This window comes from Halichoerus grypus, chromosome 10 (assembly GCF_964656455.1).
Source record: "Halichoerus grypus chromosome 10, mHalGry1.hap1.1, whole genome shotgun sequence".
NCBI lineage: Eukaryota > Metazoa > Chordata > Mammalia > Carnivora > Phocidae > Halichoerus > Halichoerus grypus.
This window is the reverse complement of record NC_135721.1, coordinates 127,080,875-127,094,908: the sequence shown is the minus strand read 5'-3', so window position 1 is coordinate 127,094,908 and position 14,034 is coordinate 127,080,875. Positions and strand designations below refer to the sequence as shown.

The 14,034-nt window shown below is 41.6% G+C and overlaps 1 protein-coding gene across 16 annotated transcripts in view; it reads left to right on the top strand.

The window, feature by feature from the left end:
• STAU1 (staufen double-stranded RNA binding protein 1) overlaps positions 1 to 14,034 on the top strand; it is an 88,127-nt gene that overhangs the window by 47,319 nt on the left and 26,774 nt on the right. For 7 of the 16 annotated variants that reach the window (XM_078057288.1, XM_036121006.2, XM_036121008.2 and 4 more), the window contains 5 exons: positions 2,904 to 3,192; positions 4,986 to 5,110; positions 8,149 to 8,305; positions 10,279 to 10,417; positions 12,111 to 12,297. In XM_078057288.1, coding sequence (XP_077913414.1) covers positions 2,988 to 3,192; positions 4,986 to 5,110; positions 8,149 to 8,305; positions 10,279 to 10,417; positions 12,111 to 12,297 — 813 coding nt within the window. In that variant the 5' untranslated portion in view covers positions 2,904 to 2,987. Of the gene's footprint in view, positions 1 to 2,903; positions 3,193 to 4,985; positions 5,111 to 8,148; positions 8,306 to 10,278; positions 10,418 to 12,110; positions 12,298 to 14,034 lie in introns of those variants that run through there. The other 9 variants (XM_036121014.2, XM_036121016.2, XM_078057291.1 and 6 more) reach the window with 6 other exon arrangements.

Sequence of the window (14,034 nt, the reverse complement as noted above, 5' to 3'; positions counted from 1 at the left end):
CCTATCAGCTCTCTTTGTGTTTTAGTGCTTGTATGTGCTACGTAAATACAAGGATTTGAGAATAAGATGTGAACATGTTTTCCTGAGTTGGTGTCTAAAGCTCTTGAGATAAGAGAAACCAGAGGCTTCTCGTCTGTGCTGGAGGCCGGACACAGGGAAATAGCACGACCCAGGCTTAACAGTTAAAGGTGCTTTCAGTGCTGAGGAAAGCTGAAGTCTTTGTGTTTTCAGTTTTCCACCTAATTTTACTGTGTGTAAAATATTGTTCGTTTATAAGAAGACTGACAAATCATTTTAATCTCTTTGGAGTCCTTAACTTATCTGGTGGCAAGTAACCCTTAAAGATAGGCTCAAAAGAAAAGACACGATCTCATGGAAGGATTTCATCTTCAGGACAGGGTAGTACTGTTGGGCAACAGGGGCTAAATTCGTACAGAAGTAGGATCTGCAGAATTCCCTGGTTCCCCTGAATGCTGCTGTGCACTCTATAAGTAGCAGTAGTGAAAAGCTTTATTTGTTGTTCAAGTTATGTGGGTAAATAATATATTTTACCCCATTTATAACTATGTTAGCTGCCTGGCTTCTCTTTGGGAAAGGAGCGTCTATTTGGGTAAAATATTAGCCTCAATTTTTTAGAGCCTTTTGAGGTAAAAAGGGGGTTTTCTTTTCTTAAGAATATAAGCTACTTATTAGTGAGATTTTGTGGGTTAATATATGTGTACTCGAAACAACATCCTTGGCTCGTCTGTGCGTTAGATACCAGTAACTCCTCCCATCCTCCAGTGGGCGACAGCCAAATAATGTATCCAGACCACTCTGAAGAACTGACTTGTCCTCTCTTTAGAACCACTGCATTAAATTCTCTTTTCAGGCTTAGAGACACATAGGAGCGTTCATGGGCTAATGGGTGCTGTTTGGTATTGGTCACGGTGGACATTAGAAATTTGTAGATGAGTACAGCCGTATTCGGGTTTTAGGAAATTTTTATTTGCAATTTTGAACTACTTGTTTCCCAGTTACAGAGACACAGCTCCAGGTGAACTCAAGGTAACATTTTGGGGGCAGTCTTAATTAAAGGCCATTTGTTCCCTTTTTCAGCTTGTAGAAAATCTGTATTTAATAGTCTGTGACCGGACCTGCTGGCTGTGGGCCTGCTCTGCTCAGCACCGGCCAGAATAGATCTCTGGGCCCCACCCTTTCTAAATTTAGTTCGTTCATTCAGTCTCATACCCTCAGAGCAACCTGGGGCAGGATTGGGTTGCTGCCTCTGGGGTGCACGTAGTAGGCTCTGGAGTCCAGACACTTGGTTTTTGGCATAGTTTTTGACCTGTGACTAGTGGGTGGTGGTGTGAAGTTGTGAGTACACTATAGGTGAGGTTTTTTTTTTTTGGTAGAAAAATGCCCTCAAGACAGAGTTTAGAAAGAGAGGGGAGAAGGGAGTGCAGGGGGGTTGAGGGGCACTGAGAGAGAAATATTTCCATTTTGGCAGCTGAAGGAAATCAAAACAATGAAACAAGGTCCTAGCTGATTTCTGGTTGGTTCTGGAATTGTTTCTTGATGTTGGCAACTTGTCTACCAGGACAGTTACCTAGTCTTAGTGAATCTCCTCTGTTCCTTTGTTCCAACTCCAAAAGTAAACAAGGAACAACTGCAGTATGGGGGATTTTGGTGAATAAGGGGATGTTTCTGTATCCAAAGTCATGTTTGAGCTGAGGTGTTTGGGTTGTTATTTTTAGTTTTGCAGTTCTTTTTGCTCTCAGCAAGAGAGAATGTGCCAGAACTCCTCAAGTAACTTAATTGCTCTGGTCATTCATCTCTTTGTAGAGGTCCAGCTTTAATTAAAAATTACTCTGAGACTTTTTAAAAAATTAAGTAACAATTACTCTGTAATAGAACTTCTGATTTGTTGCTGGTTTCTGTTTTGGTTGGCTTTTTCTACTCTTTGTTGCTCTTGGTTATTTTGGGAGTACTTTTGACTTGGTTAAACATTTTCAGCTTTTTGAAGGATGACTCTGAACATAAGCAGAACTGTCCTTATTTTTGACTTACGAAGAAAATTTAAATGTATTTAGAAGTAATGTCTTTGGAACTTAGAAGATGAGGTAAATAGTCTCCTCTGCTCCCCGGGTTCCACTCCCCAGCCACACCAGTGAAATTACCAGTCTGAAATCTGTTCCTCTCTTCTTCATCTTCTCCACTTTTGCTTTTAATCGTACAAACACTATAGAATGTTCTTTACTATTCAAGTAATTTCTTAGGATCCTGTATATTGATGTAGATGCAAGTTTTGTTTGGGGTCTGTAACTAAATGAGACCATCTCAACAAACCTCATAGGAAAAAGATTTTTTACCATCATAAGGAAAAGAAACAGCAAAAGTGAGAAATTCCTGTGTTTCTTCAGTCAGCCTGAAGGAAAACTGTAAGGGTGCCAGTCTGAGCACCTTCGGTGGAAGCAGTGTTGACATTCACCCATTAATGGTCCTAGGAACCCGGTGTGCTTTCAGCTTCTGATAATTCTGAGGCCAGAAATCTTTACTGTATCCATATAGTATGGAAGGCCTCTCCCTATTTTTTTAATTGGCCATTTTGAATATAGGCTGTAGTTTGTAATTCTTAATATTCAACAAGGAATATCATTAAGCCCTACTGATGCTCTTTATAAAATAAACATGCAGAGCAGACGGGTATTGCAAGTCATTTAAAAGCAGTGTCAGAAAGTCATAAGGCCAGGAACCTCACTGCGTACCGAGGGGAAACCCACTTCTGATATATCGGTGGAGCTCCAGGCTCAGTGGGACTATTTTCATTCTTGAGTAGGTGACACCGATTTTGACTGAATATTGGCAATTACATATCTCCTCTATAATTTACCTTTTTATTTTCTTTCCCTTACAACTTTTAGGTAGAACTTTAGACTTCATAGCACTGAATTAACCTGCACTGAAAGCTGTTTACCTGCAGTTGTTCACTTTTGTTGAAAGTGACCATGTCTCAAGTTCAAGTGCAAGTTCAGAACCCATCTGCTGCTCTCTCAGGGAGCCAAATACTGAACAAGAACCAGTCTCTTCTCTCCCAGCCTTTGATGAGTATTCCTTCTACTACTAGCTCTCTGCCCTCTGAAAATGCAGGTAGACCTATTCAAAACTCTGCTTTACCCTCTGCATCTCTTACACCCACCAGTGCAGCTGCAGGTAAGCGTATGAATCCAAGTGTCTTCTTTTTCAAATGTTTTCTTAGCCTGTTTTTTGATCTGATAAGTAGATTGCAGATGTAGGGAGCTCTCACATTACCTTCAAGAAGCAGAAGAAAGTATTAACACCCATGCTTCTTTATTCCAGATGTAAAACACTCGGTTGTATACTGGGTTGTCGGAGGCCTGAGTTGACAGACCATTTCAAAGTGTAAGAAAGGGAATTGAAAACTAAACTATAAAACCTAGCTTATTATAAAGTGGCGGCCAGCAGAAAGGATTGAACAGTAAATACCACTTTGGATTTGTATTGTTGTATGGGAAAATTCTCCTTTTAAAATTATTTCCCAGAACTGACAAAGAATTCTTGTATGTGTAAGCCCTTGTTTTAGATTTCTGTAAGATTATATCCCAAGCAAGGGAGCAGCCAGATTTACCGGAAAGCAGGAGAGTGCGTTGGCATTTGTTAATTTTTATTTTGAACAAGTCAGTTTAAATTGAGATTCCGGAGGTAGTTCAGAAATCACAGTGAGGACCAATTAGAAATTGAACAAAGAAGCAGAGATTTTTGAAGAGGAATAAGTTCAGAAGCATTTAAATCTGACTGTTAGGAAAATAAAGATGAACTAAATGTACTCGTTGATGGGGCATGTGGCTGGCTCAGTCTGAAGAACATGCGACCCTTGATCTCCGGGTTGTAAGTTCGAGCCCCACATTGGGTGTAGAGATTACTTAAAAAAAAAAAAGTTCTAAATAAATGTGCTCATTGATGAGAAAAGACTTGAAACAGCTGAAAAATAAACAATCCTGAAAATAATATTCTGCTTCCCAACCCTTCCCCATAGTGGCAAAACCAATTAAATGGGGTGCCAACATGGGTGTCTCCATAGCAGAGTCACCTTCTAACAAATTCTTTCAACCCCTTGTACCTGACAATTTCCCTTGCATTTCCTCCTTCATTTCTCATTTCCTTTACTTTATAAATCTGTTCTTAGAGTGTTGGCTCATCCCCCTCTCAGCTGCATGGCATCTGTCACCCTACCTCTAGGCTTCCTTGGACTGGCTCACTGGAGAGCTATCTTGACTTGTCATAATACCCAACAGATTCAGTTTTCCCCAAATTTGCCATTGGAGACCATCTTCAAAGGAAATGTCACAGACTGTTTCAGTCCTCTGGGATTTACTGCTTTTTCTTCTAATGCGTTCTTATATCCACATCCTACTGACTTTGTAAAACTCCTGCCCGCCAAGGCCACTTTATTTTACTTCTATAATTCTCAGAAGTAGATAAGGTCTGAGGATGGCAGCCTCTGGAGATAAGACTAGGGGATGCCCCAGGAACGAGAAGTTAGCCGTGTGGAACACGACAGTCGTTGTTTGAGAAATGGCATCGGCACGTTGAGTTTTGTGCAATAACCGACAGGGTCCAGCTGACGGCTGTTGTGGTAACCAGTGTGTCTGTGCTCACAAGACCTCCGTGTTATTCCCGTGGTTGGCTATAACAACAGTGCTTCATCTGATTTCAAATCTTGCTTGCTGCCATGGTTTGGTTATCCCCCTGACCTCGGTTCTCTCTCTTTGGAAGACACACTCTCCTAGGTTCCCCGGCTTCGGCCGGCTCAGAGCGGACCCCAGCTGTGCCTTCAGGCGGGCGCCCCCGCGTGGTTTGCAGCTGTGCGGCACCGCTGCTCTGACTCCTTAGACCTTCCGTGTTCCCTCTTTTCTCATATCCCCGGGAGAGCAGCAGTCCTATATACTGCTAGTTGACTTCATTGCTCTGACGTTATTTTTCAGTTCCTTCTAGCATGGCACACCCCAAAGAGAAAACCCCAATGTGTCTTGTGAATGAGTTAGCCCGTTTCAACAAGATTCAGCCTGAGTATAAGCTTTTGCGTGAGCAAGGTCCAGCTCACTGTAAGGTAAATATTGTCCATACTGCTTGTGCATTTCTAACCCACCAGGAATGTTTTCTGTCTTTTTATGCTGCTCCAAGTGGTGCTGTGGTTCAGAATACGTACTTCCCAACCACTGAGGCTGTCTTCAAGAGATGCAAAAGTATAGATTTTTGGCAAGTCACTTCTCTTCATCCTTGCAGAATGGGTCAAAGACAAGACATGCTTCTTTTTGGGATATATGGCTTTTAAAATTCCAATTAGTGTGTGGTTGTGTTTAGGACTCTGAATAGAGACAATTCCCAAGCACCTGTGAATGATTTCCTGCGAGTTTTCCAGGCTCTGGGCCTCCTGGCTACAGCCTGCCTCGGGCTCCTTTCCTGCTTGTTTGCACGAACCCTAGACTGGGCAGGGAGAGGAGGGGAACAGGAAATCCATTTTGCCACTTGTTAGCAATCCAGGTAAAAGATTTGAAGATGAGGGGTAGAAATTAGTCTCAGAGTGAGTCCTTTGGATTGTCTCTGATTTCACTTATCCTTGTCTTTCCCCATATCTTAGAGAATGGAAGACTGACTGTAATTTAAATTTTTACTATTTGTTACTCAGGAATTCAGTCTTTGAAGCTCGTTTGATATCTGTGCTAATGTAAATCTTGGAACTTAAATGTGTGCATATCTGGCTTTATCTTTGCAGCTGCAGTGTGAGAGAGGGTATGGTGTCAGAGAGAAGGAATTGGGTCTCCTATTTCTGATCCTAGCTTTGCAGTAAAGATAATATTATTAAGGATGAGTTATTGGTCTCTTTATGCGTCACTTTTCTTGACATGCAGACCTCAAGCCTTGAATGATATATCTACCAAGTTTCCCTTTTCATTTGACTAAAAACAACATCAACCACAGTCCTAAATAGGCACCATAGTGTGTTTAGGTGAGTCGCCTTTGGTGTGAGACAGATGTGGGTTTAAATCTCAGCTTCTTCTAGCTGTGTGACCTTGGGCGGCAAGCTACTGCTGTTTTTGAACCTCAGTCTCCTCCTCTGTAAAATGGGGATAAGACCTACCCAAATAGGCCTACTGTGAGAATTAAATGAGAGACTGTATGTTAAAGTGTGGAGCACAATGCCTGGCGATTATTAAGTGCTGCAGAAATGGTAGCTATTATTATTAGGCATTTGAGAAACACAGAAATTTCTACTCATGTGAAGCTAGTTTTATTCTAAAGCATGATCGTATTTGAAATGTTTCTTTACTTTTGGAAGGCAATTAGTGATTTTCTATAACTGTTCTGTTTCTTCTGCGGGATTTTTTTTTGCAGACCTTAACTTTGGGATTCCCTTTATTAACTGTTTTTGGTATTTTTTGAAACACGTACTTTTTCACTTAAACTTCAGTGGTACTGTAGGTCATTTGGCTGTGTGTTCAATCTGTAACTGCCCTTTTTTTTTTTTTTTTAAACCTTCAAGTTATTCGAAGAGGAAAAGTTATTCCCTCCTAACTGACTGTTAGACTCTTTAAAAAGTCGGTGGTGTGGTATGGTTTGAATTCTGTGAAAACCTAGATTCTGACCTCGCTACCAGCCCTCCACTTGGGAGGCAGCAGAGCCACAACAGTGCAGACGGGGGAAGTGCTGGAGAAAGGCGAGACTGTTGATAAAATTATAACTCTTTGCTTTTTAGCTTTTCCCCCTCAGTGTCTTTCCGTGAAAGGTTCATGAAATGCCCTGGAGGTTGGGGATTGCACAGCACTGTAGGCTCCTGCTGTGTGGCTGCTCAGGCCAGCCACTGTTTTGAGTCCGTGCTGTTGGTGCTGAATGAGTACCCTTGTGAACTGCAGCATTAATTCAGGGGACCCCCTAATGGTTCCAGTGGGGTGAGGATTTCTTAATTTTTCCCCTTTAGTGGAAGCTGTGTACTGAGGGAATCCTGAAGTTAAGATCTACAAGAAAAATCATCTGTGAAGGCAAGGCACACCCATCCCTCTAGGCACCAAATTTCTGTGGTCTGGACATTTTCAGATGATGTAGATGCATTCACATCAGCATTTCTCATGTATATTATTTGTAGATGAAACACAGTGATAGCCTGTGATAAAGAAAAGCAGAAAAATAAAAGCTCCAGTTGGTTTTGCTAAATTCCAAAGTAGTGAGTCTCAAACTTCATAGTGCGTCAGAATCACTAGGGGAACTTATTAAAGATACACTTGCTCCGGTCTCCCCTCTTGCTCCTCAGTCAAAATCCATGGGCATGTGTATTTTACCAAGTTTCCTGGATGAGCACCAAAGTTAGAGAATCACTGTGGCATGATGGGTCATATTTTTTGACAGAGTATTAATTCAGTTCTGATAGGATTAACATAACCTAATTTTAAGAATGGAGTATTTGGGTTACCTTTATACTTAAGAAGGAATAAAGAGGCTTGCCATTGTCAGCATTTGCTGAGGACGAAATTAGCTGTTTTGGATGCCTCCTTGAGTTCAGAAACGTTTCTTGATCTTTGCTTACTGTGGATCAGATTTTCTTCTGAAGGTGGAGGGAGTGTCTGAATAATAGAGTAATCTTAGCAAAGTAGAAGGCAGCGTTTTAGAGCCTGGCTGACATTCCCAAATTTATTCAAGTGTTTGTCCTCCTGGGATTGTGTTTTCAGACAAGAGACCACAAACGCATGAGAACATCAAAACGAACGTCTTAATTTATATGAGATACTACTATGTGTCTAAATCAAGTTTGCTATATTTCTTCCATGAGAAGTAATTGGAAGACAGTTTCTATTTGGATGACTTCCAAAAAATCAACGTCTAATATTTAATGTATGTAGGAAAACTTCTCTGTGCTTACCCCCATTTTTCAAAGCATAGTTTTGTCACAGAATGCTTTTCAATGCTAGTCAATGATATATGTGTCTTTTGGTGTTTATAGAAACAACAAAAAATGGGGGTGAAGGGATAAATTGCCAAGATAATAATCAGGCCTTTTAAACCATGGCCATAAAAAATGTTCAAGGTCCAACGTGACATACTATAGTCAACATCAGGTATCATGAATTGAGAGCTCACAATTTTCATTTGTAGGTGTTTACAGTACAGCTAACACTTGGAGATCAGCACTGGGAAGCTGAAGGAACTAGTATTAAAAAAGCCCAGCACACAGCTGCTGCCAAAGCTTTGGAAGGAACAAAATTTCCTAAACCCATAGTCCGCCCTTTTCGTAGCGAAGGAAGGAATCCAGGTATTATGCGTGGGCCAAGACAGGTTCCTTTCAAAAGTGTGTTTAGAGGTACCCATTCAGTATGTATATGAATTCTTTCTTAACTAACTTGTTGATTTTGAAAGCACAGTTTCTACACTACCAGTGGCAAACACTTACCTTTTCAGAATCCTTAACCATACTCTAAATCTGAAGCATTGGTTCCCAATCTCTGGTCCCGTGACTCCTGAGGATCTGCAAAGAAGGTCCTGAGGGGTGGGGGGTGTCACCAGACAATTTCCAAGGTTTCAGAAAAGCTTAGAGAAAATACCTTTTGTTCCTCGATAAGGTGGTACAGATTGCCAAGAATGTAGGCCTTAGCTGGGATCACTTCAACCCAGTGTGGAAATACCAGTTATAACACATTGATCAGAAACCCTGATTGTCAGTTTCATGTCTCCTGATCATTAAACAGAATGAGAAAATAACTTAAATATTTATCACTTAAATACTATTAGTAGACAATATCTCTTCAAACAAGGGACCCACGGAGAAGGGAGAAGACTAATAGAGAAGAGCATCTGGTAAAAGCTTGGGAACCACTGACCTGCCACGGTGGGTGGGAGTGGCTCCGTTGTAGCCACGTTACCTGTCATCGCACACGAAGCCATCCCAGTCCCTCTGTACACAGGAAGAAATCTGAGGGATCTCGGCTACACCTTTCTTGTTGCTTTTAATTTCTTTGTGGTGTTTCGGATTCATTCTCTACTGCAGGTAGATTTTCTGGGTCAGAACTGCTCTGAAGATGATTCAGTTTATGTTAAAATGCAACTGTATGAATCATATAAAAAAATAAAATTCTCATGTTAGGAAGAGAGAAGCTGGTTACTTCTGTGACCCTCTGATTTTGCAAACCCAAAGATATTCTTATAGATTTGATTCATGCACTAAATTTAGTTGAACCAGTTATAGTACAGAATCAAGTCATTTTTTTATTTTCCTCTACGTACATAAAATGCCTAAAGACGCATTTTTAAGTGGATTTTTGTGTGCCTTTAAGTTGAACTTTGCCATTGCTAGTGTTGTTCTGTGTTTGATGTGGAAGTGTTGTTTTCAAATGTGATTGTGCACTGACACTACTCTTTCCAGCCTGATTTTCCTTTTACATTACATGTTTTTAACAGTTTATGAACTGGATGAACTGAGGAAAAAAAATTGGAAAATGAACAATGTGTATTTTCTATAGTTGATAATTCTGAGGTAACTTATACTTGCTGTTGTTTATATGGAAACAGAACTAATTTTCCTAACAAGTATTCTCACAGGTCAAATCCCAATGTAAATATTGAGATTGGAAATATCTGAATATTTTGCCGCCTTCATCTGACTTCTCCAGATACAATTTACTTGCCTCCTCCTCAGTGATTCCACACCTTTCCTTATAGCACACATCCTGTTGTATAGTAGTTCTTTGAGAGTGTTTGTGTTATTTGAATCCTCTGGGGCAAGAATTGTATCCCTTAGCACAGTGCTTTCCATCCACTTAGTACTTAGTAAGTGCATCAGTCTATGAAATAGCGTGCATCAACACACTTCTAAGTGTAAGCCAATAACCCAGCAAGTCAGTACAACCAGAGTTATACTGGCTAAGGATTCCCAAACAGTAAAAGGATTTGGACAGTCACAGGGATTTTTTTAATCATGGAATTTGATGTGTATTGGAACTGATTTCTAATAACTGGAATGTGTGGCTTTCACTGATAACATCTTGTGCTAGTTGTTGCCCCTGTAATAGCTCTTATGGTGTATTTTGTGCTGTTGACTGTGTATTAATATCTAGAAATCACAGCAGATTCTTGGATTTCCTGACCTGACGCCTAGCAATGAAGTACTTAGATCCTTTCATGAAATGCATTATGAATCCAATTAGTAGAAAGCATGCTATTTCTGATTTTAGTGACCGTCATTCTCATGTCAGAAAACAACCAGTTCTCTGTGTTGATTATGTGTTGCAGAAAGCATAACCCCTACTGTAGAACTAAATGCACTGTGCATGAAACTTGGAAAAAAACCAATGTATAAGCCTGTCGACCCTTACTCTCGGATGCAGTCCACCTATAACTACAACATGAGAGGAGGTGCTTATCCCCCAAGGTATGTGTCTGTTTGTTTTAAATACAGGTGAAAATATATCTCATTTTTGACATGGAAGAATAAAATCTGTAGATTGTGGGGCACATAATGATTTGGTCATATTTAGGCTTGCCAAATGTTGAAGTCAGTCTTAATTGTGCTGGTACTTTTGGAAGTATGTCTTAACGCTTCTTTAACTCTTGTCGCTAGGGGCGCCTGGGTGGCTCAGTCGTTAAGCGTCTGCCTTCAGCTCAGGTCATGATTCCCAGGTCCTGGGATCGAGCCCCACGTCCGGCTCCCAGCTCAGCAGGGAGTCTGCTTCTCCCTCTCCCTCTCCCCCTGCTTGTGCTCTCTCTGTCTCTGTCTGTCTCTCAAATGAATAAATAAAATCTTTAAAAACAAAACTCTTGTCTCTAGCAAGGGCCTGAGCATATTCCTCACTAGCAGTGTGGCTATGCCCCAAGAAAATTTGGTTAAAGATCACCTTTTTAACTGCTTTGTTACTTTGAGCATGATTCCCACAACATCAAGATTCTCAGCATCCAGGGGCGCCTGGGTGGCTCAGTGGTTAAGCTTCTGCCTTCAGCTCAGGTCATGATCCCAGGCTCCTGGGATCGAGCCCCGCATCGGGCTCCCTGCTCAGCGGGAAGCCTGCTTCTCCCTCTCTGGCTCCCCCTGCTTGTGTTCCCTCTCTCACTGTGTCTTTCTCTGTCAAATAACTAAATAAAAAAATCTTAAAAAAAAAAAAAAAGATTCTCAGCATCCATAGATTTTTTTCCTTTTTTTTTTTTTTTAAGATTTTATTTATTTATTTGAGAGAGAGAGAGAGATAGAGCACAAGCTGGGGGAGGGGCAGAGGGAGGAGAAGCAGACTCCCCGCTGAGCAGGGAGCCTGACGCAGGGCTCAATCCCAGGACCCTGAGACTATGACCTGAGCCGAAGGCAGACGCTTAACTGACTGAGCCACCCAGGCACCCCTAGATTTGCTAATTACTGCTTATTGGGTACTTTTTGACTTTGAACTTATGTGCTGTGTAATAGCCTTGGAGTACAGGTGCAGTAAAATACTAATTGAGACCCGAAAACATCATGTATTAAAAACCTCCTGTTGGCAGTCCTGAGACATTAGTGGATAGACTGGTGATCAGAATGGAAGTTTTCCTTTCCCTGCCTGACTTGGATGGAGGCAAAGCCATTTGAAAAATACAGGCTCTGAAATGTAAGAAGCCAGGCTCTCCCAGGCTTGTTGGGTTTCCAGAAATGAGGGGCCTTTCTAAAAAAGAAAAAACAAACAAAACAAAAAAAAACTTTTGTTAAAAAATTCCCAGCCTTTTCTGGAGACAGGCAAGTGTGACTCTCAGATCTGAGAAAGTAGAGCAAGTTAAGTCGACTACCTCAGCCAAAGCCTAATTCATTTTAGATTTTGTAAATTCGGGTTAGCATTATAAATTGAACTCATGTAATCTGTAAGCTAGTCCATTCTGTGAAACATAAGGTTGCTTCCTAAACAGTATTTGCTCATCCTGTGTGCCAGTTCTAATCCAGTGTAAGCCTACGAAATCTCTGTATATTGATGAGGAGTCCTTAATGGCAAGGAAGCCCTGATGTGGTTTAGGTCCCATGATGAAGGAAAGACCCAGAATTTGCCAGAGAACATACAGGTGACTTAACTGATCTGAGACTGTAACTCTGCTAACCCCCTTTTTACTTTCAGGTACTTTTACCCATTTCCAGTACCACCTTTACTTTATCAAGTTGAGCTTTCTGTGGGAGGACAGCAGTTTAATGGGAAAGGCAAGACGAGGCAGGCTGCGAAACACGACGCCGCTGCGAAAGCTTTGCGGACCCTGCAGAGCGAGCCTCCGCCCGAGAGGCTGGAGGGGAGGCGGCCAGGCGAGCAGGTGGGTGCGGAGAGGCGTCCTCTTGGGGTCTTTTTCTGAGATGAGAGCTGTCCATAATGTTTGTTATTTGGTAGCTTACACGATTCTGTGCTCTGTAGTTTTCTGGCCTTCCCCCACACCCCCTTAAAAAATGTTTTAGTAAGAAAGATGCCTTCTTTTTTCCTCTGTGGTATAGTTTTGAGTGAACATGGTAGAAAGATTGTGACTCAGTTGAATTGTGAAGTACATGTATTGATGAATTCTTCGGTGCAAAAGATTATGCTTGTTAGAATCTACTGCAATTTATGGTACCAGCTTAGAGAATTTTCTAAAGCCATTTTTTGACCAGCTACTCTATTATGTTGAAGTGCCGGTTACCTATTGCTGCATAACAAACCATTACAAAACCTAGTGGCTTGACCACCTCTAGGCATTTATTTTGCTCACATATCTGCAGTTTAGGCAGGGCTTGGCATGGGAGCTGGTCTCTTCTCCACATAGCTTTGGCTAAGGTGGTTCCGCAGGAGCCAGAGGCTCCATTTTCAAGATGGCTGCTCCCTCACATGGCTGGAAGTTGGTGCTGGCTGTTGGCTGAGAGCTCGGCAGGGGCTCTGGCCTGAGCACCTCCGTCCCTCTTAGTTATCCTATGCAGAGGCTGCTTCCCCATCCTCATGGTATGGTGCTGGCTTCCAAGAGTGAGTATCCTAGAAGACAGGAAAGGAAGCAGCTTCCAGTTTCTTAAGGGCTAGGCCCAGAAATCCCCACAGCATTGCTTCTGCTATATTCTACAGGTCAAGCAGGCACAGAGCCCAGATTCAAAGGGAGGAAATATAGAACCTCCCTTTTTATTAATAGGTAAAATTCACACAATATAAATTCATAATTTTAACTGTTTTAGGTGTACAGTTCAGTTGCTTTTAGTACATTGACAATGTTAACCCCACTTCTGGATGAGAAGAGTGTCAAAGAATTTGAGGGCCACGTTTTAAAAATCTCTTGGTAGGAATAGGTTTTTAACTCCTTGCGACTAAATAGGAACATAGGTCTTAGGAAGTCAGTGACTATTTTTCGTTATGGTGTGTTTCCATTTTCCAGTGTAATCACACATTTTAAAACAGAGATGATGTATTTCCAGGGTCCAATGAGGACCAAATAAAAGAAGGGACTGTAATTTAGAAGAGGGGGATTTCATGAAGTTAAAGGGATGAGCTTCTTACTGGTGAGTTTTGTTAGAGGCAGTCAGTAGTGTAATCTGAGTCATTTTGGAGGCTTTGCATTTTTTTACTTCAGTTTGGTGCTAATGTAATTGGAGTCAGATGGGGTAGTTATTTCTCAGTTTTTTGTAGCCAGCAGTTGTTAAATGATCGCTGAACACTGGTATGTGGGCTGTCTGCTTCAGAACCACTTGAGAAGTTTAAAAAAAAAATTCCTTGGTCCAACCCACACAATTCTAATAGGAGTCTGTCTTTTGCCTTTTTTTTTTTCTTTTTAAATGTGCTCTTGGAGTAACTCTAAAGCTCGATCAGGATTTGGGAACCCCTGGTCCTAAGTATTATCAGTGCTTCCCCCTCAGGCAGCCGCTCCACTTTGAATCCTGCTTGGAAGTGCTCCCCATATTGTTGAAAAGGGCAGATGCCCATTGCTGTCTCCAGTCTGACCCCATGGCCCTGGAGCAGTGTGGTCAGTTCCATCCTGAGGGCAGAGGCTGGAGTGGACTCGCTCTCCTGAGCTCAGTTTCACGCAGTCATCTGCCATCTG